This window comes from Schistocerca gregaria, chromosome 8 (genome assembly GCF_023897955.1).
Source record: "Schistocerca gregaria isolate iqSchGreg1 chromosome 8, iqSchGreg1.2, whole genome shotgun sequence".
NCBI lineage: Eukaryota > Metazoa > Arthropoda > Insecta > Orthoptera > Acrididae > Schistocerca > Schistocerca gregaria.
The window spans coordinates 264,733,074-264,759,909 of record NC_064927.1 but is presented as its reverse complement, the minus strand read 5'-3'; the positions used below and the strand labels follow the sequence as shown (position 1 = coordinate 264,759,909).

Here is a 26,836-nt window from a genome sequence, read left to right as displayed (position 1 = left end):
TATCCAATGGCAGGTTATGCAGTGGATGGACTGAATGTAAATGCCTTTAGATTAAAGACGATTCCTCACTGAAAAGCAGAAGCATTAACTTGATGAGAGGTGCACACACAAAAGAAAGAATTGTGACATATTGTAATGCAAAGAATTGGTGTATTAACACCATTGAGTCTGAGTGTATGGTAAACAGATCATATGCTGCAGAAAACTGGTGCTGCTGTACAACGGTTGCTTGTGACCAATCCTGATGAGAGGCTATTTAATCCTATGGGGAAGAGTGACCAAGCATGCTGATGTTAGCAGACCACGACTCTGCAGTACTAGCAACTGCGACAGCTGGACAGCTGTCCCATCTTGCTGACATCACAGCATTCTGTGCATGCATGCCACATGGAAATACAATGATAAAATCTTGTTATGTAAACCATGCTCATATAAATATGAAATGAAATCAAAATTGTATAAGACACTTAAATTGAAACATTAACTTTTAATAGATGGGTAGGTTAAAACAGAAAGACATGGTTCAAAATGTAATAAACTTAATGACCACACTATAAATAAACATTAAATGCCAATGAACTATTTCAAAATATCAAGAAAACCCATGCAAAAGCTAAATTTTTGCTGCCTGGCAAGTGGAGAATTAAAATTATTCTTTGTCTTTTTACAGATCAAGAACTTGGTTATTGTTATTGTTATTATTATTATTATTATTATTATTATTATTATTATTATTCACTTGATGTAAATGCACTCATCATAAAGCTAGATATGGCCAATAGTGCAGCCACTAAGGAATACAATTTATTGAGCCACGTTCAAGTAAACCACCAACAGTTTGTTTTCTACTGATTATTGTACTGTTTCTGAGATAGTGCCAGCTGTGCTGTTTTTATATATAGAGAGCTCTGGTAGGCTGTGTGGCAGATGTCAAGTTGTGCACAGTAGTCTTGTAACACACCACAAGCAACCTCTGATGGCTGGCCTGTGCAGCTACCATTGGCGAACTATTTGAAGTGTAGAGTGCCATTGGCCCGATGTCACAATGCGTATTTAGGTGTTGTGTACATTGCAATAGTACCCCTCCCCTCTTCTGGAAAGGACACTCCTCTGATGCAGGCATCAGAGCAACTGATGACAATGACACATCTGTGGGTGCTGTAGTGGGCACTGCAGATAGTGATGATGGTGGCAGAGTGAGTTTCCAGACCAGAACTGATGAGCGCGGTCAGAAATGGCAAATCTGCAGAGACACGCAGCAACTGCCCTCCGTCGAAATACCATCAGGAAGGACTGGTGATACGGATGCTGTCAGCATCTTGATATCTGGGCTGGCACTGGCTGCTCAGATGGGGTGCTGGGGTTGTCACTGGTGAAGGACCTGAGGGTGTTGGCCCAGACAGCAGTGGAAGCACAGGTGGCAGCAAAGCATCATGGGAAGGGCCAACAGCATGTGTTAAAGTGCTAGGTCCTGGAGGAGAACAGACGACGGAGACATCCACAAGGTGGAAATTGTTCATAAAGATTCAGAAGCCGTGCCTGGAGGCTGACCTTGCTGACAATACCAAACAACCTGGTACAAAACTGAATTGGCAGGGGCAACAGCAACTGTGAACTGGTAGCCCATAATAGGGAACCCTTCCAATGTACATTGCACCTCAACATCTAAGTGAAAACAAAAGAGCTCATCCTGATCAAAAGTAGGGTCCAGCCCCATTGGAAGCCAGGACAGTGAATCATCATTCTTGGCATGCTGTGCAGAGGCCAAAAATATATTTCATAGTTGTATTGAGACAGGAACAAGGCCCAACACAGGATGCAATGTGCTGCTTTGTCAGGCAATGAAGCAGAAATATTAAACAATGAAACCAAGGGTTTTTGGTCTGTATTGAGATGAAATTTAGACCCATATGAGAATAAATTAAAGTTCTTGAGGGCATGGATGATAGCAAGTACATTCTTAAAGCATTTTAGGTGCATAAGCTATCAGACATTCAGAACTATACTCATAGCAATGTGCAAGAATGGCCCTGAGCCACACTAAGAGGCATCCCTCCAGGGGGTCCACAACTCTTTTGTGGATACGTGCGTAGCGAGCATGGGACCCAGAGCTAATGTGGCCCTCCTTCCTTTCCGGGCTGCATACCTTCCTTTTCCGCATCCTTCCCCATCCCCCATCTTCGCCCCCCTCCCTCCCCCCCCATCTCACCTCCACCTCTTTCCTTCCCTTTCTCCCCCTCTGGGAGTATGTTTTATGCCTATGTATGTAGACAGATGCTCGAGAATGTAACACATTCTTCATTTTCTCTGCTTGAAAGTCTTCATCCTTCATTTGTCCTTCTCTTTTCCTTACCTCTTCTCTTTAGCCTTTTCTCCACTGCGCCGTTTGAGACCTCTCTTCTTTCCTTTCCCTTTCTTTCCTTCCCTTTCTTTCCTTTCCCTTTCTTTGTTTTTCCCTTTCTTTGTTTTTCCCTTTATCTTTTTTCCTCCCTGTGCATGTCTGAAGGCCGACCCATGCATTACCATGCGTAGCCGGTGACGGGGTAACGTGTAATTCCCTGCCTCGGGTAGACAGGTAGGACACTTGCGTACTCCCTGGTAACGGTCAGGCCCTGGGAGGAGTGATTACCCAAGCTGATACCTTCCAAAAGTGCCGATTGGTCCTTCCGTCCGTTTCTTGGGAGGTGTGAACAATCACCTAAGGCAGGAGTGCCCTCAGAGAGGGCCCCCACAAGGGAGGAGCGCGTCATCGGAGAGGCCGATAATCATGGGAGATTCTTCCGCAATGTAAGTTCACTGAGTCTCAGCCACAGACAGTTCATCCATCATTGTTTCTCGGTCTGACGAAGGTCACGACTTCTCCATGGTCAACCCTTTCATTATTCAGAAAGGTGTCGATACAATTGCAGGTCCTGTAAAGTCTTGCTCCAGATTACGGAATGGCACCTTGTTGTTAGGAACAGTCAGTGCCCGCCAGGCACAGAAATTGCTGCGTACTTCACTGCTCCACACCTTCCCTTTCCAGGTGGAAGCACACCGCACTTTAAATTCCTCATGTGGACTCGTTCATACACGCTCCCTCGACGGATTGTCCGACAAGGAAATTCAACACTACCTGTCTGACCAGGGCATAACGGCTGTTCATAGAATCATGAAAAGAGTTGACACGAACATCATTCCAACCCTTACTGTCTTCTTGACATTTAACAGAGATCAACTCCCATCGAACAGAAAAGCGGGCCATGAGATAACTTCCGTTCACCCCCATGTTCCAAACCCTACGCGTTGCTATCGGTGTCAGCAGTTCAATCATACCAGCCAGTCCTGTTCCAACCCGGCCAAATGTGTTAGTGTGGCAAGGATGTCCATGAGGGTGCTTGTCCACTCTCCATCCCCTCGTTGCATCAACTGTATGGGTGACCATGCTGCTTCCTCTCGAGATTGCCCCATTTTTAAAGACTAAAAGCTCATTCAGGAAATCAGAGTGAAGGAAAAGGTGTCAACCTTTGCTGCTCGAAAACTATTTGCCAGTTGAAAGGCCAGTGTGCCTCAGACAGGAAAATACAGCACTGTCCTTGCCTCTCCTCGGCCAACAAAGGAGGCGGCCATGCAGACTTGTAATCTCACCTTTAGTGACATGGTCGTCAGATCGGCCAGCGCAAAGGTCGCCCATTCAACCTCCCCACTTTTGCCTGCTCACCCTTCATCGGGTTCTGCTAAATCTCGAGCCCAAAAGTCACACCCCCGGATTTCCAAAAAAGAGCATACTCGTGAAGATTTTTTACATACCCCAACTTCACAACCATCGGTTTCTCCTTCATCTAAACATCATGTTTCCAAGAAGGCTAGTAAGAAACCCAGTTCCTCTCCTTCTCTGCCATGGCGTGTCTCGTCGACAGCACCACCTGGCGGTAACCGCCCTTGGCCCTCTTCTGTGTCGCCGAGGTGCACTTCTGGCGGCCGATCAACCAGCAGATTGCTGGTGGCAGGAGCTGCTCCTGAACAACCTATGGATCAGGATCTTCTGCCTTTGGCTGAGTACCATTCCACGCTGTCGGTCGCAAGCTCTGAGCAGTCGTTGAGTTGACGGCAGCCTTGGTCACATTCTTCCATTTTCTGCCCACCCTATGTCCATTATCCATTGGAATATCCGCGGCATTCAAGCCAATTGGGATGAACTGACGACGATCTTACCATCCTACTCGCTGGTCGTCTTCTGTCTTCAGGAAACAAAGCTGCGTCCCCATGACCGCTTTGTTTTCCCCCATTTTCAGTCAGTCCAATTTGATCTCCCTTCTGTTTAAGGCACTCCAGCACATGGAGGACTCATGATTCTTCTCCATGATACTCTCCATTATCACCCAATCCCCTTAAACACTTCCTTCCAAGCAGTTGCTGTCTGTCTTTCCCTTTCTGGATACACCTTCTCTCTTTGTACTGTATACATTCCATCGTCCACACCAATGGCACGAGCTGATCTCCTTCATCATCTAGGTCAGCTTCCGCCCCCCTATTGGCTGGTTAGGGACTTCAATGCCCACCACCTGCTTTGCGGATCTCCACGTCCTTGTCTGCGTGGCGCACTATTGCTAGACATCTTCCACCAAGCAGATCTTGTTTGCCTCAACACTGGGGACCCTACACTTCTGTCTGCCTCCAGGACAAATTACTCTCATTTGTACCTTTTGGTCGGTACTGTTCTTCTAGCTCGGCGCTTCGAATGGTTCACCCTTGCTGATACACACTCGAGTGACCACTTTCCATGCGTCCTTCGATTGCAGCCACAACTGCCATATATGCGCCCGAGACACTGGAAGTTTGCCTAAGCCGATGGACACTTTTTTCGTCTCTAGTGACATTCAATGACAGTCACTTTCCTAGCGTCGGCGATGAGGCCACTCATATTACAGATGTTATTCTTACAGCTGCGGAATGTTAAATACCTCGCACCCCCGAATTGCCCCGGCGCCCCCAGTTCCTTGGTGGAGCGAAGCATGCTGTGACACAATACGTGAGTGGCAATGTGCTCTTCGCATTTTCAGACACCATCCTACTTTGTCCAACTGTATCTGCTATAAGCAGTTCCGTGCACGGTGCCATCGCGTCATCCGTGATAGCAAGAAGGCAAGCTGGGACTTCTTTACGAGCTCATTTAACACCTTCACTCCCTCCTCGGAAGTTTGGAGATGGATTCGATGTTTATCAGGTGCGCCTAGTTTCTCCCCGGTCTCTGGGCTCACAGTCACGCATGATACATTAGTGGAACCTGTCGCAATTTCTAACTCATTGGGTCAACACTTTGCTGAGATTTCGAGCTCTTCAAATTACCCGCCAGAGTTTCTCCCGAAGAAACGTGCAGCGGAAGTGCGACCTCTTTCTTTCTTCTCTCAAAATCACGAAAGCTACAATACTGTTTTCTCCATGCAGGAACTACAACATGCACTCTCTTCTTCTCGCTCATCTGCCACAGGATTGGATGGTATCCACATTCAAATGTTGCTGAATTTATCGTACCATAGTCTGCGTTACCTCCTTCGCCTTTATAATCGAATTTAGACTGACAGTACTTTTCCCAGACGATGGCGGGAAGCTATCGTCATCCCTGTTCCGAAACCTGGAAAGGACAAACATCTTCCCTCTAGCTATCGCCCCATTTCTCTCACGAGTAGTGTATGTACGGTTTTGGAGCGTATGGTAACTTTCCATTTAGCCTGGTGGCTGGAGTCCCGCAGTCTTTTAACACCTGCCCAATGCGGTTTCCGAAAACATCGTTCTGCAGTTGAACATCTTGTTGCTCTCTCCACTTATATCATGAACAATTTTCTCCAGAAACGCCAAACAGTAGTAATATTTTTTGATCTGGAGAGAGCATATGATACATGTTGGAGGACAGTATCCGTCACACACTGTTCTCTTGGGGCTTTTGTGGTCGGTTGTCCCTTTTTCTTCACGAATTTATGGCAGAGTGCACATTTAAAGTGCGGTTGAACACTACTCTCTTCCGTACTTTCTCCCAAGAAAACAGGGTACCCCAGGGCTCTGTGCTAAGTGTTGTACTGTTTGCTATTGCCATAAATCCAATTATGGATTGTCTCCTTCCGGATGTCTCGGGCTCCCTCTTTGTGGGCCATTGTGCGATCTACTACAGCTCTCAACGGACCAGCCTTCTTGAACGATGTCTTCAAAGCTGTCTCGATTACCTCCACTCTTGGAGCATCGAAACTGGCTTCCATTTTTCTCCCAGTAAGACCGTTTGTGTTAATTTTTGGCGTCGTATGGAGTTTCGTGCTGGTCCTCCCACGTTTCCTATCTTTCAGCTCGCTGTCTGCAATCCCTCAACACCGTCTGTATACTGAATGGGTACCTCCTGGGGAGTGGACCAAGTGGTCCTTCTCTGCCTCTATCGCACCTAAGTGCGCTCGAAATTGGACTATGGAAGCATAGTTTACTCCTCTGATCGGCAGTCCATTCTTCGGAGTCTCGACACTCTCCACCACGGTGGATTATTGGACTGCTAAACCTTCGCTGTTCAATCGGCAAGCTGTTCTTCTAAGTCGTTTTGCTAGCCATCTGTCTTCCATGCCTGCTAATTCGGCCCATGACATTTTTTTGACGCCTCCTTGGATTTAGGGTATGCAGGCTGCCCTTCCTCCCTACTACCACCGTGAGTCCGCTTCTGTCAACTGCTCCATTCTCTTTCCTTCCACTTTCCTAAAACTTTCTTGACAACTTGGGGTACAGCACCGCCTTGGCTCCATCCCCGGACCTGCCTGCTCCGTGACCTTTCAGTTTCCCAAGTATGGTACCCCTTCACTTGTTTATCGTAGGGCATTTTCTGCTCTATGTGCACAAATGAAGGAAGCCACATTTATTTGCACTGATGGCTCAAAAACATCGTTTGGTGTAGGGAGTGCCTATATTATTGGCGACACCCCAAATCTATTTCAGCTTCCTGACCATTGTTCAGTTTATACTGTGGAGTTTTACGCTGTTCTCCAGGCTGTCCAATACATCCGTCGCCATCAGCGGATACAGTATGTTATCTGTTCAGATTCTCTCAGCGCTCTCCTCAGTCTCCAAGCTCTCTACCCTGTCCACCCCCTGGTCCACCAGATTCATGACTGCCTACGCTTGCTCCACTTGGGGGGTGTCATGGTGGCGTTCCTCTGGATCCCAGGACATGTTGGTATCTGTGGAAATGAGGCGGCCGATATAGTGGCCAAAGCTGCAGTCTCTCTTCTTCGGCCAGCTATTTGCATGATTCCCTTCGCCGGTCTATGGAGTGTTTTATGTTGTTGTGTTGTTCTTTTATGGCACGCACATTGGTCGACACTTCCCAATAATAAATTGGAGGACGTGAAAGCTCTTCCCTGTGCTTGGGCCTCTTCCTCCCGAACGCGTCGGGAGGAGGCAATTTTAACTAGACTCTCGATAGGGCATTGTCTTTTTAGCCATTGACATCTTTTAAGTGGCAATCCTCCCCCACTCTGCCCCCACTGCTCTCATATGTGGATGGTAAGACACCTTTTAATTGAGTGCCCCTATTTTGCTCTGTTACACACCCATCTACAGCTGTCGCCTGATATATCTTCCATTTTAGCAGATGACTTGCATTTAGCCAATCGCGTTCTCGAGTTTTAGTACCAGTGGGATGACGTCAGTCATTTGAAGCTCTTTTTGGGGACAACCAACCCCCTTCTATAGTGGTTTTTGAAGCTTCCTTCCGTTTTGAGTTTCGTTCCCATTGCTGCTGGTTTCCAGTTTCGTTTTTTTACCTTTTCCTAAGTCACAGACCGGCCGCTAATGACTGTAGCAGTTTTGCGCCCTAAAACCATAACAAAAAAAAAAAAAAACACTATGGAGGCATCTGAAACAAAGACCAGGTGGTACTATCAGCAATTGCTCACAGACTGGACCCACGAAAAAGGAACATCCTTGTGGAGGAATTCATGAAGAGAATGGACCAATGTGACTGTATCCAGAATGAATTTGTGATAGTATGCAATTTTACCTAAAATTGCTTGGAGTTATTTGGCGATGGAAGGGTGAGGCAGAGCTGTGATAGAGGTGACATGATGATGTAAGCGATTTACACCATCCCGATAAACCTCAAACCACAAATAGACAATGGATCACTGAAAGAAGTGTGGCGTAGCCAAATTGCACACTAATCCCACAGTACCCAAGACTGTAAACAAGGAGCATACATTGTGTAAACACTCTTCCATGGATGCACCAATTAATATGACTTGATTTAAGAATCATGAAAGAAGGCTGTATACATGGAAGAACCCTGGAGATACTAAAAGGTATCAGATAGATTATATACTATGGTAAGACAGAGATTTAGGAACCAGGTTTTAAATTGTAAGACATTTCCAGGGGCTGATGTAGACTCTGACCACAATCTATTGCTTATGACCTGTAGATTAAAACTGAAGAAACTGCAAAAAGGTGGAAATTTAAGGAAACGGGACCTGGATAAACTGACTAAACCAGAGGTTGTACAGTGTTTCAGGAAGAGCATAAGGGAACAATTGACAGGAATGGGGGGAAAGAAATACAGTAGAAGAAGAATGGGTAGCTTTGAGGGATGAAGTAGTGAAGGCAGCAGAGGAACAAGTTGGGTAAAAAGACGGGGGCTAGTAGAAATCCTTGGGTAGCAGAAGAAATATTTAACTTAATTGATGAAAGGAGAAAATATAAAAATGCAGTAAATGAAGCAGGCAAAAAGGAATACAAATGCCTCAAAAATGAGATCGACAGGAAATGCAAAATGCCTAAGCAGGGATGGCTAGAGGACAAATGTAAGAATGTAGAGGCTTATCTCACAAGGGGTAAGATAGATACTGCCTACAGGAAAATTAAAGAGACATTTGGAGAAAAGAGAACCACTTGTATGAACATCAAGAGCTCAGATGGAAACCCAGTTCTAAGCAAAGAAGGGAAAGCAGAAAGGTGGAAGGAGTATATAGAGGATTTATACAAGGGCGATATACTTGAGGACAATATTATGGAAATGGAGGAGGATGTGGGTGAGGATGAGATGGGAGATGCGATACTGCGTGAAGAGTTTGACAGAGCATTGAAAGACCTGAGTCGAAACAAGGCCCCCGGAGTAGACAACATTCCATTGGAACTACTGACGGCCTTGGGAGAGCCAGTCATGACAAAACTCTACCATCTGGTGAGCAAGATGTGTGAAACAGGCGAAATACCCTCAGACTTCAAGAAGAACATAATTCCAATCCCAAAGAAAGCAGGTGTTGACAGATGTGAAAATTACCTAACAATCAGTCTAATAAGCCGCAGCTGCAAAATACTAACACGAGTTCTTTACAGACGAATGGAAATACTAGTAGAAGCCGACCTCGGGGAAGATCAGTTTGGATTCCGTAGAAATACTGGAACACGTGAGGCAATACTGACCTTACGCCTTATTTTAGAAGAAAGATTAAGGAAAGGCAAACCTACATTTCTAGCATTTGTAGACTTAGAGAAAGCTTTTGACAATGTTGACTGGAATACTCTTTCAAATTCTACAGGTGGCAGGGGTAAAATACAGGGAGCAAAAGGCTATTTACAATTTGTACAGAAACCAGATGGCAGTTATAAGAGTCGAGGGACATGAAAGGGAAGCAGTTGTTGGGAAGGGAGTAAGACAGGTTTGTAACCTCTCCCCGATGTTATTCAATCTGTATATTGAGCAAGCAGTAAAGGAAACAAAACAAAATTTTGGAGTAGGTATTAAAATCCATGGAGAAGAAATAAAAACTTTGAGGTTCGCCGATGACATTGTAATTCTGTCAGACAGCAAAGGACTTGGAAGAGCAGTTGAACGGAATGGACAGTGTCTTGAAGGGAGGATATAAGATGAACATCAACAAAAGCAAAACGAGAATAATGGAATGTAGTCGAATTAAGTCGGGTGATGCTGAGGGAATTAGATTAGGAAATGAGACACTTAAAGTAGTAAAGGATTTTTGCTATTTGGGGAGCAAATTAACTGATGATGGTCGAAGTAGAGAGGATATAAAATGTAGACTGGCAATAGCAAGGAAAGCGTTTCTGAAGAAGAGAAATTTGTTAACATCGAGTATAGATTTAAGTGTCAGGAAGTCATTTCTGAAAGTATTTTTATGGAGTGTGGCCATGTATGGAAGTGAAACATGGACAATAAATAGTTTAGACAAGAAGAGAATAGAAGCTTTCGAAATGTGGTGCTACAGAAGAATGCTGAAGATTAGATGGGTAGATCACATAAATAATGAGGAAGTATTGAATAGGATTGGGGAGAAGAGAAGTTTGTGGCACAACTTGACCAGAAGAAGGGATCGGTTGGTAGGACATCTTCTGAGGCATCAAGGGATCACCAATTTAGTATTGGAGGGCAGCGTGGAGGGTAAAAATCGTAGAGGGAGACCAAGAGATGAATACACTAAGCAGATTCAGAAGGATGTAGGTTGCAGTAGGTACTGTGAGAAGAAGAAGCTTGCACAGGATAGAGTAGCATGGAGGGCTGCATCAAACCAGTCTCAGGACTGAAGACCACAACAACAACAACAACAACAACAACATCAAGATAGTGTATGTACCACAGAACAGACATTGTCAGTTGTTAAAAAAAACTGTTCAAAATTTCAGGGGTACTACCAACACATAATGAGAGGTGCTGATATTGATGAAGCACAAAGGGCATGTTAATCACAAGGAGAACATATAAATTTGTTCAGATTAATCAATTTTAGAGAAAAACTAGCCCACAGAGAATTTGGCTGATAACGCACCCTGAAGGGGCAAAGGTTAGGTGTGAATAATAGAATTAATGTAAACTTTAAAGCTACCACAAAGGTGAAGCCAACCGTTTGGTTTTCTAACAGTCATGAAGGGGAGGGGGGGACCACTCACTTTATGTAATAAGCCATATGACCCCCAGTGATGTCAGCCTGTCTAATTCTGATTTCAGCTGATTATGTGAGGCCACTGGAATAGGTCATACATTGAAATAGTGCAACAAGGCCCTAGCTTTGAGGATAATGTCAGCCATAAAGTTAATGACACAATCTGACCCATCTGAAACAAGAAACAAGAACTCAGAACACACAGAATCCAGGGATCTAGTTGAACACTAGGTGTATATGTTCCCAATGGAAAAACAAAAAGCACTGAAAGCATCCAGTGTGAACAAATTGTCAGTGCCAGTATCATATAGAAAGGTCAAGGCATGAACTGCAGATTTATACACAGTGGGAGCTGTAAATATCCCCAGAATTGGAATGTGCTGCCTGTTATAACTCACCATGTGTTGAGTAACTGGAGACAATGCTGGAGATCCCAATTTCACATACGTTTGGCACCTCTGTCCACTTGTAGTCAGAGCCCTTTGCCCATCACTTGCACTTCAATAAACTGTTGCTATTATTTATAAGCAATGAAGACACACAATTACCATCCATTTCCATATCTGCTGGAGAGAGCCAGGAACTTAACAGATGCTGCAAGTCCTGTTCTTGCAGGTCGCCAAGTGCATAGAGCATGTAGCCCTATCATGTTGCATGAAACAGTATGGGTAAGATGGGAGTGCTGCTGCTGCTGCTGCTGCTGCTGCTGCTGCTGCTCCTCCTCCTCCTCTTTGTCATGTCACTGTCCAGTACAGTGTGGGGGCCATGTTTGTATGGCTGCCACATCATCTTCCTCTCTGAGCCATGACTGATGCGTCATAAAAAGGAGCAAGAGCCACTATAGCAATCTTCCACCAAGCCTCAATTGATCACCAACAGCACAAGGTACCTTGAAAGACTGAGCAGTATTTAACACTTTAGCCAAAGATGGTTTCTCTCACTGTAGTGTGTGCTGGTGCATCTCCTAGTCAGCAACTAATTGAATGATGTTGTCATGGACTATATAATCAGCATAGGAATCCTAATCAACATTGGTAAATGACATTTGTGCCTGAGAGTATGAAGTTCAGCCTCCCAAGTCATAGGAATGGTGGGCCTGTTTGACAATGATATAACTCTATACACACTGCACTGGTATGCATGCATTTGTAGTTATAATTTGACAACAACCTACACATTTCATTGATTGAAAGCAACACATGTTCCTGGAGCAGAACGTTTTGGTGCAAGTGGTAAACTGGAGGAGAAATAAAAGAAAGGAGCAAAGCATTACATATGTTTGCATCAGTGATACCAAATGTGAGGAAGTGTTGCTGCAGCCACTTCTTGTAAGCTTCCCAGTCTTTGGCCCATAATTGTAAATGGGAAAGGGTGACGGGAATGCTGATGGCAGGGGAGCCAGTGAAGTTAGTCTGGATGAAAGTTTGCGATAGCAACTGCAGGAGCCTGTTGCTGTTTGAGAAGAGATTTGAGCACTGCCTCCATGAACATGAGAACTAGGGGAACAATCAATTAGACTGAGCACACAGAAGTGGAAGCCACACCTGTCACCAATATAATTGTAAAGCAGGGCAACAGTTTACTGATCCACATTCAAGGAAACTACAAACCTAGGAACAGTAAAATATGTAGAACAACACAATCTGAGAGGGAGAGCCAGCTGCATAGCCTTTGTATAGAGTAGGGCTCTGGTAGGCAGCACAGCAAATGTCATGCAGTGTGAACTAGTCTTGTGACCCACCATAGGTGGCCTCTGGTGGCTGGTCTACTCAGCTGTCATTGGTGGACTACTTGAAGTGTAGCATGCTGATGGCCTGGTGCCATGGTCCATATACAGGTGTTGCATAAAGGATTGTAGTTGTTGAAAACATTGTAATCAAAAGGTATTGAAAATATGGAGGTAATTTGAAGGATCAGATTGGGGTTTTAAGATCTGATTTTCCTCAATCTCACACCAAGATAGGTCAACAAGACAAAATATCTGCCCAGGCTACCATAAAAATGATTCCAGACTTCCCAAGTAAATCAATAAATGTTCAGATCTGTTGCACAGAAAGTCCTATTTTGTTAATTGGGGAAAATGTGTGAACAAAAGACTGTGTAAATATGTCAAGTGGACATACCCCATTTCCATTTAGTTAATTTAAACTGAATCCTGGAAGTGAAATGTTGTTCAGTTGTAACTTCAGAATTCAGGGGACCAGTGAAACATATCCTATAAAAAGCTTTTTTCTTACTACTTTGACACAGAAACCATCAACCTGTAAGAAACTATATCACAAAATGTATGTAGTATCAATGATTGAAGAATGAATGTTAATTGTAAGTCACAAACAATATGCGTAACGTGTAATAAGTAACATCTGCATTGCTTTCATCTTTTTTACTTAGAAATAAATGACATATTAGGAAGCTGAGGTTTCCTCTTCTGGCTACTCACATTTGTTCTGTCACTTGATAGATTAAGAGGCAGGTGTTGTCATTTCTGTGTAGTATCTAATAATTTTAATATTGAGTAGTGGTATCTGCAATTATTGCAGAAAACTATTGCTGCTATGACATTAATTTTATTTGATGATCTTATATTTTTCAGGCAGATATATCAGGAAATTTTGTCACATTGTTTGAAGGCAGACTGACCAATTGTTTATCATATCATGTTGTTAAAGTGTTTTGTTCTCCACAGGTCGAACCTGTGGTTTCCACAGGTCGAACCTGTGGATCTATCTTATGATGTCTAAATTAGTATTCATTACCGCATTTTACACAGACGTCAGGATATTTTAAGTCAATGAGCCTCCAAACGATAATGATACTGGATAGCCACCAGGGTCAGATACTTCAAAAGATCATGTGTGATGGCATACAATCTTAAATGAGGGCAATTCCATACAGTAGAACGTTTGATTGTATCTTGATGTGTGTAATATTACTATTTACTAACCACATTGTGCTATCACATTTGTAGTGTGTCTTTCCCCAGGCAAACCTTTATTCATCCATTGCACATTTTTATTGAAATTTAAATGTCTCTCTCCTATATCTACTAGAAAGGAAAGATACATCACAGTAGTCGCAAAGGGTTCCCTATCACTGTTCTAGCTGGCTTTCATAGAACTGGTCATTGAATAACTACTGCTTGTTGGAGATAAGGGATCTTCTAAACTGTTCATTGGAGCACCAATGCTACTGACAATAGACCTGTGAGAAACACCTTTCCTTGTGGGTGTTTTGAAGGCCATACAATCTGAGAAGGGAAGTAAGAGGGGCATGGGGGCAAAAGAGACAAAGCACAATAAGGTTTAAGACTCTTGATAGTCTCTTGTGGCAAAATACTTTTCTTCAGAATGTTGTCAATCTTCATCTCTTGGTTTGCATAAGGCAGATGTAATACTCTGAAGATATGGCATGTGACACATTGGTCAGAGCTGCAGGGTCATGGAGGAATAGTTCATCACACTTGCTTACAACAGACAAGCAAATCAGTTGCTGTGAAATATTGCCTTGGCACTGGCCATGTTGTGCAATATAACTGAGTTATTGGCACACTTTCAGCTATTGGAATGGTGTTATTAAGAAAACAAGTAACATTAAATTAACATGTGATCTTTTGAGGGCTACTCAAAAAGTATTCAGCTTTTATATATAAAACCAATTTTTATTCAGACACAATTGTTTGACAATAGTCACCCTCAAAGTAGTCTCTTTCAACTTCTACACATCTCTCCCATAGTTGCAGCCACTGCCGGGGGCATTGCTGGAAATTCTCCTTTGGTACAATGTGCAGCTGCTCCATGAAATTCTGCATAAGGTCTTCCCAGATCTGAAATCTGGTCCCTTTCAGAGTCTCTTTCAGTTGAGGGAATATCCAAAAGTCAGTCAGTGCTAGGTCAGGGGAATAGGAAGGCTGACAAACCACAGCTGAGTTGTTTGGTCAAAAAAAAACTCTGGTAAAGATGAGCAGATGCATTATCTCAGTGAAGGTGCCAACTGCCTGCTGCCCACAAGTCCAGCTGTTTGTGGTGCACTGCTTATGAAGGTGACACAGAACCTGTTGGTATAAATGGTTCAAATGTCTCTGAGCACTATGGGACTCAACTGCTGTGGTCATCAGTCCCCTAGAACTTAGAACTACTTAAACCTAACTAACCTAAGGACATCACACACATCCATTCCCGAGGCAGGATTCGAACCTGCAACCGTAGCAGTTGCACGGTTCCGGACTGCGCGCCTAGAACCACGAGACCACTGCGGCCGGCACTTGTTGGTAGAACTCCTTATGACAACAGTATCTTCTGGGCCATACTTATGATGGGCCACACTGTTGGAGTAACACAGTCAGCAATGACTCCCATTGCTGTGGACCTGCTTCCCTTTTTTGGGTCTCGGGGTTGGTGGATGCCTTCATTGCGACAACTGTAACACTGTTTCTTGGTCATACACAAAAATCAAAGAGTCAGCACCAGTGATAATTGTGTTAATAAAGTTGGAATTACTGTTCACAGTATCCAGCATTTCTTGTGCAATCTCCAAATGAAGTTGTTCTGCTGATTTGTTAGCAACTTTGGTACAAATTTTGCTAATATCCTCCATAGGTCCAAATGTTCTGTTAAAATGGATCGAATGGTCCAACACTAATTTTAACCTGATCTGCATGTTATCTGATCATAATTCAACTATTCTGGATCACCAGGATCCGTAAGTGATCATTAACGACCTACCTCATTTGTGTGTTGAGGGTCTATCTCTATCTGAATGTGATTTTCTTTTGACTGATGAGTGGCCACCTTTGAAGCAGTTCTACCAGTTATGTATCAATGTGGTACCGATTCCTTTTCCCTAAAATATTTGTCGAAACTTGAAGTGTGTTTCAGCTTGAGGATTGTCAAGCTTTCTTCCTCTTTTTTTGTCATTTTGTCCACAACTCAGAATCTGATTATTACCACTTACACATGTTCACTTGGCAATGGGTAGCCAGCGACTGACTGTTTTTGCAACCATGGAAAGAATTGTGCTTGCCCACTGCATAGGCCTACAAACATAGAGAGCACACATGTCCTGATGCCATTGTTGGTTTCAACAATAAAAAAATAATACAATATTGCAGTGTCTGTGTCTGTTTGTTCTGATTACGATGCAAAGTTCCTTTGGACATGCGAGCACATCAAAAGGAACAGGTACTGTGGCGACTACAGCTGTTATGAAATACACTAATTGTATTCACAATAGCAAATAAGGACTACCATCAGCTGTAGAATGGCATAACAATGAAAATTTGTGACAGACCAGGACACTAACCCGAATTTCCTGCTTGTAGCGAGTGGTCACCTTACCATTTGGCTATCCTTGCACGACTCGTTGCTAGACCCAAACTTCCATAAGTCACTGTCTGGCATGAATTTTCATTGTCTTCAATCCATTCTAAAGCTGATGGTAGCCATTATTAGTAATTGCGAATACATTTAATGCATAAAAAATAAGGTCAGATACTTTTTGAACAGCCCTTGTTAGGGATGCAGAGGTTTCTGCTTGAAATACTGCAGTCTTTCTGGTCATACAGAAGGACATAGTTAATGCTATTTGCTCACCCATTGACAATTAATATTCACTATCGATAACTTCTGATGCTGATCGTATTTGGTTGTGTGATTTCTGTGATGCGCGCACACACACACACACACACACACACACACACACACACACACACACACACACACACACACACACACACACACACACGGTGTGAAATATTGCTGGTCGCCGAAGACCTCAGTCAGCTACAGTCCTGTATTTTTGAACATATGTAGCTTCAACTTAGGCACTTTTCTGATTTAAGGGTTGGAAGTTTTTTAGAGGAATAAAAATATTGTAAATTGAATATAAAACTTTTAAAGAAAAGTGAAATACTGTTTAAAATAAAACACATGGATTTTTGAAAAGCCACTGTTTGAGTGTAGGTGTAATATGTCTAAGATATGGATTTTAAAATGTAAGATGGTTCACTGATTTGTATTTGAGAGAGTAGCAGTTAAATCTTTGGTTTTCTGTGATCTGTAAAACACTTAAGACAAATGACATGATTATTCCTATGAAAGAGCACAGCTTGTGTCCTTTCCCTACTTGATAGTACTTTTTTTCCCTGTAATGATCTTGACATTAATGGGACAAAAATCTCATCTTCTTTCCTTTGGTTTAGAGGCCTACAGGTTTTTCCTCACTCTGTGTTTATGAGGTACATATCTTACATATATTCTAGGATTATTTGTAAGAAACATTATTCAGATATAAGTACAGTAAGATGTGAAGCAAATTTAGTGTCATTTCTCTGATGAAGATACTACTCGCTGACACCACAGCATGGATTTAGTATTGATTAAAAGAAAATTACCATCTATAATTGTGCAGAAGTGATATTATACATTAAAAATTATCTTAAGTGATGCTAACCTTATCTTTGTACAGTAATATTTAAAGTTTATGGGAAGTTATAAATTAAATATTATTTTTGGTATTTGAGGTTATGGTTAATGTCTTAGTTGTATCACTTGTGTTAAAAATGTCATAAATACAATATGGAATTTGCCATTTTGTATGAAGAGTTTTTGTACATTGTATCAATGATTTAAATTTGTATGTAACAAGACAATAAAATTCTAATTCTGATGCACTGCAAAGGCATGACATGCTTGAAAGAATAGAGGTTAATTGCACTTTTGTGAAAAATATTACTGCTGGGTACACATTACATTGTGCTGAGAATAAGTACACAAAAATATTAACAAACTGGCTGCTTATTTCTATTTTAGAGTTCAGATCAAAGTTAAAGAATGCGAGTCTACGCACTGTCATCCTCATACTTGCTGGTCTTGATCTCCGCAAGTATATTCCAACTTTTATTGAACATAACATTGATGTAAACAAGTTCAATCAGCTGACTGAGGATGACCTTCGTGATCTGGGTTTGACGTAAGTATCATGTGTTCTAATAATGGCTGTTTCTCTGAGAATTTAATGTTTCTCTCCAACTCTTTGTATATTCTGCTATTCCTAATTATTTAGTACATTTTCATGGTAATTTAGTGTGTAGAAATGTGAATGATTGTTCAGTAAGTCACTTTTTGGAAGAAAACAAGAATGTTCTTTGTACATTAATCATAAAATTTCAGAAAAAATACTTCAATGACGTCAAATGTACATACACAATAACTGTTTGCAATATTATTATGAGGATTATTAATGCTGCCAAAAAGAGACTGAATTAAACATTCAGCCAGAAACTACTGTAGTAGATCCATCAAATGATTCACATAAGTCTCATTATTGCCTATTAGTTAAAATTTCAGTGAAAAGAATTACAGTGATCACTAAACAAAAATGGTCAGTTATATCTCCAAACTGTTGTGTGTATTTGCCTCATATCAGTCAGCTACAGGTAAATGACTTATCATGTTACTGATTTTTCTTTTCCACACTGAATTACCAATATATTATGTTACATAGATAAGTTATTTTGCTCATTTTTTACCATCCCTTAAGTTGTGGCACTTATTTAGTATACTTCATTCACGTAATTCTCTATTCTTGGATGGGTCTTTTACTCAGTTTAGATTCAACTATGACTGCTCTTTCACAATCCTGCCTACATACACTGTCTGAGAAGGAAAAAAAAAAAAAAGTGAAGGCCCCCCCGGAGAGGAAGAGAAAACAAAATGGGGCCTCACAGGTTGACAGTGTACTGAGTGTTAATTCAATGATTAAAATATCAAATTAGATTTACAAAGAACATGCCAGTTTAAAAGTGTGATCTTATACCCCTGTGGTCTACATGCATGACTGATCCTCCATATTCACAGAGGGACAGAATTGATGTCTGTCCAAGGTAGTCAACTCATGTTCTATTGGGGGACAGATCTGGGGATTTTGCTGGCCATGGGAGTAACTCAGTACTATACAGGCTGTAAAGGCAAATGTCGTGTGGTAAAGAGCATTGTCCTGTTGAAAAATGGCACCACATTCTACTTTGAAAGAAGGCTATTCAGAACATAACAGGCACCAGGAATATCTAGGGGTTACACTTGATAGAACACTGTTACAAAAGACATGTACACTGAAGAGCTAAGAAACTGGTACAGCAATCTAATATTGTGCAGGGCCCATGCGAGTACACAAAAGTGCCGCAGCACAATGTGGTATGGATTCAACTAATGTCTGAAGTAGTGCTGGAGGGAATTGACACCATGAAGCCTGCAGGGCTCTCCATAAATAAGCAAGATTATGAGAGGGTGGAGATCTCTTCTGAACAGCACATTGCAAGCATCCAAGATATGCTCAATAATGTTCATGTCTTGGGAGCTTCCTGGCCAGTGTAAGTGTTTAAACTGAGAAGAGTGTTTCTGGGATCACTCTGTAGCCTTTGTGGATGTGTGGGGTGTTGGATTGTCATGCTTGAATTACCCTAGTCCATCGGAATACACATTGGACATGAATGGATGCAGGCGATCAGACAGGAGGATTACGTACATGTCACCTGTAAGTCGTATCTAGATGTATCAGGGGTCCCATATCACTCCAATTGCACATGCCCCACACCATTACAGAGCCTTCACAGCTTAAACAGTCTCCTGCTGACATGCAGGCTGTCTCTGTACCCGTATCCAGTCATCAACAGTCCAATGTCAGTGTTGATGGGCCCAGGCGAGGTGTAAAACTTTGTGTTGTGCAGTCATCACGGGTACACGAGTGGGCCTTCAGCTCCAAAATCCCATATCGATGATGTTTTGTTGAATTGTTTGCATACTGACACTTGTTGATGGCACAGCATTGAAATCTGCAGCAATTTGCAGAAGGGTTGCATTTCTGTCACGTTGAGTGATTCTCTTTAGTTGTCATTATTCCCGTTCTTGCAGGATCTTTTTCCAGTTGCAGTGAAGTTGGAGACTTGATGTTTTACTAGATTCCTGATATTCACAATACTCTTGTGAAAGTGTCTTACAGGAAAATACCCACTACATCATTACCTCGGAAATACTGTGTCCCATCGTTTGTGCGCTGACTATAAAACCACATTTAAACTCACTTAAATCTTTATAACCAGCCATTGTAGAAGCAGTAACCAATATAATATCTGTGCCGACACTTGTTGTCTTGTATAGGCATTGTCGACCGCAGCATGATATTCATCCAGTTTACGTGCCTCTGTATTTGAAAATGTATCCCTATACCAGTTTCTTTGGTGCTTCAGTGTATTACGATCTGCTGCCAAAATCAAAACCTGATATGACATTCTTCAGAAACTCTGGGGCTCATCATTGGGGTACTCTGCACTGATGCTCCATACATTAGCTCTGAAATTGGGTTACACAGTTGTGGGATACTTCTCCCCGGGTTGGATGAATAGTACTCTCTCCATTCCTGACATGCCACTGAATCATACAACGCATCTTATAACTGGTACAATCACACCTGCACTACCTTCTGGCTACCTATACTTAGCCACATACCATATCCATATCTGTGACAAGAGTACAAAAACTACAAAAAAATCCCTCCCTCCAGAGGTCCACAACTCCTTTATGGATACGTGTGTGGCGCGTATGGGGACCTGAACTAGTGTGGCTCTTTCCTTTCTTTACCTTCGTTTTCCACATTCTTCCTCTTCTCCCTCTTTGGGAGTATGTTTTGTGCCTACGTCCAGAGACGGGCATTTGTAATTGTAAGACATAGTCTCTCTTCTTTGCTCTCTATGCTGGAAAGTGTCTGACCTCCCTTTGTCCTCTCTTTTTCTTGCCTCTCCCCTTTTATACCCTCCCCCCATTGTTGTTCTCTCTCCCCCCATTGTTGTTCTCTCTCCCCCCATTGTTGTTCTCTCTCCCCCCATTGTTGTTCTCTCTCCCCCCATTGTTGTTCTCTCTCCCCCCATTGTTGTTCTCTCTCCCCCCATTGTTGTTCTCTCTCCCCCCATTGTTGTTCTCTCTCCCCCATTGTTGTTCTCTCCCCCCATTGTTGTTCTCTCTCCCCCCATTGTTGTTCTCTCTCCCCCCATTGTTGTTCTCTCTCCCCCCATTGTTGTTCTCTCTCCCCCCATTGTTGTTCTCTCTCCCCCCATTGTTGTTCTCTCTCCCCCCATTGTTGTTCTCTCTCCCCCCATTGTTGTTCTCTCTCCCCCCATTGTTGTTCTCTCTCCCCCCATTGTTGTTCTCTCTCCCCCCATTGTTGTTCTCTCTCCCCCCATTGTTGTTCTCTCTCCCCCCATTGTTGTTCTCTCTCCCCCCATTGTTGTTCTCTCTCCCCCCATTGTTGTTCTCTCTCCCCCCATTGTTGTTCTCTCTCCCCCCATTGTTGTTCTCTCTCCCCCCATTGTTGTTCTCTCTCCCCCCATTGTTGTTCTCTCTCCCCCCATTGTTGTTCTCTCTCCCCCCATTGTTGTTCTCTCTCCCCCCATTGTTGTTCTCTCTCCCCCCATTGTTGTTCTCTCTCCCCCCGTTGTTGTTCTCTCTCCCCCCGTTGTTGTTCTCTCCCCCCCCGTTGTTGTTCTCTCTCCCCCATTGTTGTTCTCTCTCTCTCTCCCCCCATTGTTGTTCTCTCTCTCTCTCCCCCCATTGTTGTTCTCTCTCCCCCCCCCATTGTTGTTCTCTCTCTCTCTCTCTCTCTCTCTCTCTCTCTGCCCCCATTGTTGTTCTCTCTCTCTCTCTCTGCCCCCATTGTTGTTCTCTCTCTCTCTCTCTGCCCCCATTGTTGTTCTCTCTCTCTCTCTCTGCCCCCATTGTTGTTCTCTCTCTCTCTCTCTGCCCCCATTGTTGTTCTCTCTCTCTCTCTCTCTCTCTCTCTCTGCCCCCATTGTTGTTCTCTCTCTCTCTCTCTCTCTCTCTCTGCCCCCATTGTTGTTCTCTCTCTCTCTCTCTCTCTCTGCCCCCATTGTTGTTCTTTCTCTCTCTCTCTGCCCCCATTGTTGTTCTCTCTCTCTCTCTCTCTCTCTCTCTCTCTCTCTCTCTCTCTCTCTCTCTCTCTCTCTCTCTCTCTCTCTCTCTCTCTCTCTCTCTCTCTCTCTCTCTCTCTCTCTCTCTCTCTCTCTCCCCATTGTCGTTCTCTCTCCCCCCCATTTTTACCCTCTCTCCCCCCACCCCCATGTCACCCCATTTTTACCCTCTTTTCCACAGTGGCATTTAAGAATTCTCTTCTTTATTTCCTCCCTGTGCATGTCTGAAGGCTGACCAACACATTCCCACACGTAGCCGGTGACGGGGTAGCATGTAATTCCCCGCTCCGGGTAGATAGGTAGGACTCATACGTACCCCCTGGTAATGGCCAGGCCCAGGGATGGGCTATTACCCAAGCTGGTACCTTCTGAACTTGCTGATTGGTCCCTCCGTCAATTTCTCAGGATATGTGACCTGAGATGTGAACAAGGAATGAGTGCACTATCAGAGACGCCAGTAATCATGGGGGATACTTTCACAATGGTTTCCTCTACATCTACAGTTTCTGCTCACAAGCAAAAGTTAGACGAGTCTCAGTCCGGGACAATTCTTCTATCAGTGCCACAGTTCCTTGTTGTCTCTTGGTCAGACAAAGGTCAAGAATTCTCCACAGTCAACCCTTTCATTATTCAGAAAGGTGTCGACGCAGTTGGAGGTCCTGTAAAGTCTTGTTCTCAATTACAAAATGGCACCTTCATCTACATCTACATCTACATGACTACTCTGCAATTCACATTTAAGTGCTTGGCAGAGGGTTCATCGAACCACAATCATACTATCTCTCTACTATTCCACTCCCGAACAGCGAGCGGGAAAAACGAACACCTAAACCTTTCTGTTCGAGCTCTGATTTCTCTTATTTTATTTTGATGATCATTCGTACCTATGTAGGTTGGGCTCAACAAAATATTTTCGCATTCGGAAGAGAATGTTGGTGACTGAAATTTCGTAAAAAGCTCTCGCCGCGACGAAAAACGTCTATGCTGTAATGACTTCCATCCCAACTCGTGTATCATATCTGCCACACTCTCTCCCCTATAACGCGATAATACAAAACGAGCTGCCCTTCTTTGCACCCTCTCGATGTCCTCCGTCAATCCCACCTGGTAAGGATCCCACACCGTGCAGCAATATTCTAACAGAGGACGAACGAGTGTAGCGTAAGCTGTCTCTTTAGTGGACTTGTTGCATCTTCTAAGTGTCCTGCCAATGAAACGCAACCTTTGGCTCGCCTTCCCGACAATATTATCTATGTGGTCCTTCCAACTGAAGTTGTTCGTAATTTTAACACCCAGGTACTTAGTTGAATTGACAGCCTTGAGAATTGTACTATTTATCGAGTAATCGAATTCCAACGGATTTCTTTTGGAACTCATGTGGATCATCTCACACTTTTCGTTATTTAGCGTCAACTGCCACCTGACACACCATACAGCAATCTTTTCTAAATCGCTTTGCAGCTGATACTGGTCTTCGGATGACCTTACTAGACGGTAAATTACAGCATCATCTGCGAACAACCTAAGAGAACTGCTCAGATTGTCACCCAGGTCATTTATATAGATGAGGAACAGTAGAGGTCCCAGGACGCTTCCCTGACACTAGATCGCGTGTTTACAAAATGGCACCTGTTGTTAGAAACAGTCGGTGCCCTCCAGGCACAAAAATTGCTGCGAACTCCACTGCTACACAGATGGGTGGAAGCACACTAAACTTTAAATTCATCAAGTGGGGTGGTTTATACATGCTCACTCGACGGATTGTCCAACGAGGAAATTCAAAACTACCTGTCTGACCAGGGCATAACAGCTGTATACTATCTTCTTGACATTTGACAGGATTCAGCTTCTATTGAACATTAAAGTGGAATATGAGGTAATTTCCGTTCACGCTTACATCCTCAACCCTATGCGTTGCTATCAGTGTCAGTGGTTTAATCATACCACCCATTCGTATTCCAATCTGGCCAAATGCATTACATGTGGCAAGAATGTCCATGAGTGTGCTTGTCCACCTACAACCCCTCGTTACAACTGTGTGGCTGACCACGCAGCTTCCTCTACAGATTGCCCAATTTTCAAAGATGAATGACTTATTCAGGAAATCAGAGTGAAGGAAAAGGTTTCTACATTTGCTGCTCTTAAGTTATTTGCTAGTCGAAAGCACACTGCACCACCCCAGCACGTAAATGTAGCACTGTCCTTGCATCTCCTCGGCCTACTAAGGAGGCACCCATGAGATTTGTGATCTCACCTTTAGTGCCACAGTAGTCTGATTGGCCAGCACAAAGATTGCCCGTTCAACCTCCCCACTATCACCTGCTCACTCTATGGCTTACCCTTTATTGGCTCCTGCTAAATCATGAGCCCCAGTATCAGACACCTGGACTTCCAAAAAAAGAGCATACTTCAAAAGATTTTTTTTATGTACCCTGACTTCACAACCATCGACTCCTCCCTCATCTCAACATCCTGTTTCCAAGAAGGCTTAAATGAAACTAAGTTCCTCTCCTCCTTCGCCACAACACCTCTCATCTACAGTGCCACCTGGCGGTAACCACCCTAGGCAGTCTTGCGTGTCGCCAAGGCACACTACTGCCGGCCAATCAACCTGCGATCACTGGTGGCAGGAGCAGCCCACAAACAACCTATGGATCAGGATCTTCTGCCTTTGGCTGAATGCCATTCCGTGCTGTTGACTGCCGGCTCTCAGCCGTTGTTGAGTTGAGAGTAACTGTGGTAAGATTCTTCTCTTTTCTGTCCATCTTATGTCAATTATCCATTGCAATATCACAGCATTAGTCTATCGGGATGAATTGTTGATCCTACTCCCCGGTCATCTTTTGTCTTCTGGAAACAAAGCTACGTCCCCACAATCACTTTGTTTTCCCCTCATTTCCAGTTAGTCCGGTTTTGACCTCCCCTCTGTTGATGGCACTCCAGCACATGGGGGACTTACGATTCTTTTCCATGATACTGTCCGTTGTCATCCAATCCCCTTAAATAGTTCCCTCCAAGCTGTCACTGTCAGTCTTTCCCCTTTCTGGATACACCTTCCCTCTTTATACTGTATACATTTCATTGTCCACACAGATGGCAAGAGCTGATCTCCATCTACTTGGTCAGCTCCCTCCCCCTCTATTTGCTGGTTGGACTCTGCAATGCTCACCACCCGCTTTGGGGATCTCTGCTTCCTAGTCCGTGAGGATCTCTATTGATTGACCTCTTCCACCAAGCGGATCTTGTTTACCTCAACACTGGGAACCTACATTTTTATCTGGCTCCATGACAAATTTTTCTCATTTGGACCTTTCCGTCGGTACTGTGCAGCTAGCTTGGGGCTTTGATTGGTTCGCTCTTGCTGATACACACTCGAGTGACCATTTTCCATGTGTCCTTACATTGTGGCCACAACTGCCATCTATGCGCCTGAGACACTGGAAGTTTGCCCAAGCTGATTGGACACTTTTTTCCTCTCTAGTGACATTCGATGACCATCACTTACCTAGTGTCGACGACCAGGTCACTCATGTTACGGAAGTTATTCTTACAGCCGCAGAACGTTCAATACCTTCCCCAGCACCCCCCAGTTCCTTGGTGGAACAAGACATGCCGTGGCACGATACACTAGCGGATACATGCTCTTCACATTTTCCGCAACGATCCTACTTTGGCCAACTGTATCTGCTATAAGCAGTTACGTGGATGATGCCATCACATCACTCATGATAGTAAGAAGGCAAGCTGGGACTTCTTTACTAGCTCTTTTAACACCTTCACTGCCCCCTTAGAGGTTTGGAGTCGAATTAGACAGTTATCTGGTGTGTCTAGTTTCTTCCCGATCTCTGGGCTCACTGTCACACGATACCTTACTGGACCCAGTCGCAATTTCTAACTCATTGGGTCAACACTTTGCTGACATTTCGAGCTCTTAAAGTTCCCTGCCAGCCTTTCTCCCAAAGAAACGTGCAGCGGAAGTATGACCTCTTGCTTTCTCCTCTCAAAATAGCGAAAGCTATAATACTGTTTCCTCCATGCAGGAATGTCAAAATGCACTCTCTTCTTCCTCCCCAGGAACGGATGGTGTCCACGTCCAAAAGTTGTTGTATTTATCATACCATAGTCTGTGTTACCCCCTTCGCCTTTATAATCGAATATGGACCACAAGTACCTCCTTTCCCAAAAGGTGGGGGGAAGCTATCATCGTATCTGTTCTGAAACCTGGAAAGAACATGAGTAGTGTATGTAAGGTTTTGGAGCATATGGTGAATTACCGTTTAGCCTGGTGGTTGGAGCCCCAAAGCCTTTTTACACTTACCCAATGTGGTTTCCGAAAGCATCATTCTGCAGTTGACCAGCTTGTTGCTCTCTCCACTTATATCATGAACAATTTTATCAGGAAACGCCAAATGGTAGCAATATTTTTTGATCTGGAGAGAGCGTACGATACCTGTTGGAGGACAGGCATTTTGGGGCTTTCAAGGTCAGCTCCCCCTTTTTATTTGTGAATTTGTCAGAGCGCACATTTACAGTGCGGGTGAACACTACTCTCTCCCATACTTTCTCCCAAGAAAACAAGGTGCCCCAGGGCTCCATGCTTAGGTGTTGTACTACTTGCCATTGCCATAAATCCAATTATGGATTGTCTCCTTCTCGATGTCCCGGGCTCCCTCTTTGTCAACAATTTTGCGATCTACTACTGCTCTCAACAGACCAGCCTTCTTGAATGACGTCTTCAGGGATGTCTTGTTTGCCTCCACTCTTGGAGCACCGAAACCAGTTTCTGCTTTTCTCCCAATAAGATCATCTGTGTAAATTTTTAGCATTGTATGGAGTTTCTGCCGCCCTACATCTAGGCCCTGCCGACCTCCTGTTCACGGATGTTGCTAAATTCTTGGGACTTATGTTTGACAGAAAACTGTGCTTGTCCACCCTTGTTTCCTATCTCTCAGCTCGCTGT

General features: G+C 43.6%; 1 protein-coding gene across 4 annotated transcripts in view; it reads left to right on the top strand.

The window, feature by feature from the left end:
- LOC126284289 (ankyrin repeat domain-containing protein 50-like) overlaps nucleotides 1-26,836 on the top strand; it is a 136,301-nt gene that overhangs the window by 92,667 nt on the left and 16,798 nt on the right. For all 4 annotated transcript variants that reach the window (XM_049983116.1, XM_049983115.1, XM_049983117.1 and 1 more), the window contains one exon: nucleotides 17,708-17,867. In XM_049983116.1, the coding sequence (XP_049839073.1) occupies nucleotides 17,708-17,867 (160 nt within the window). The remainder of the gene's footprint in view (nucleotides 1-17,707; nucleotides 17,868-26,836) is intronic.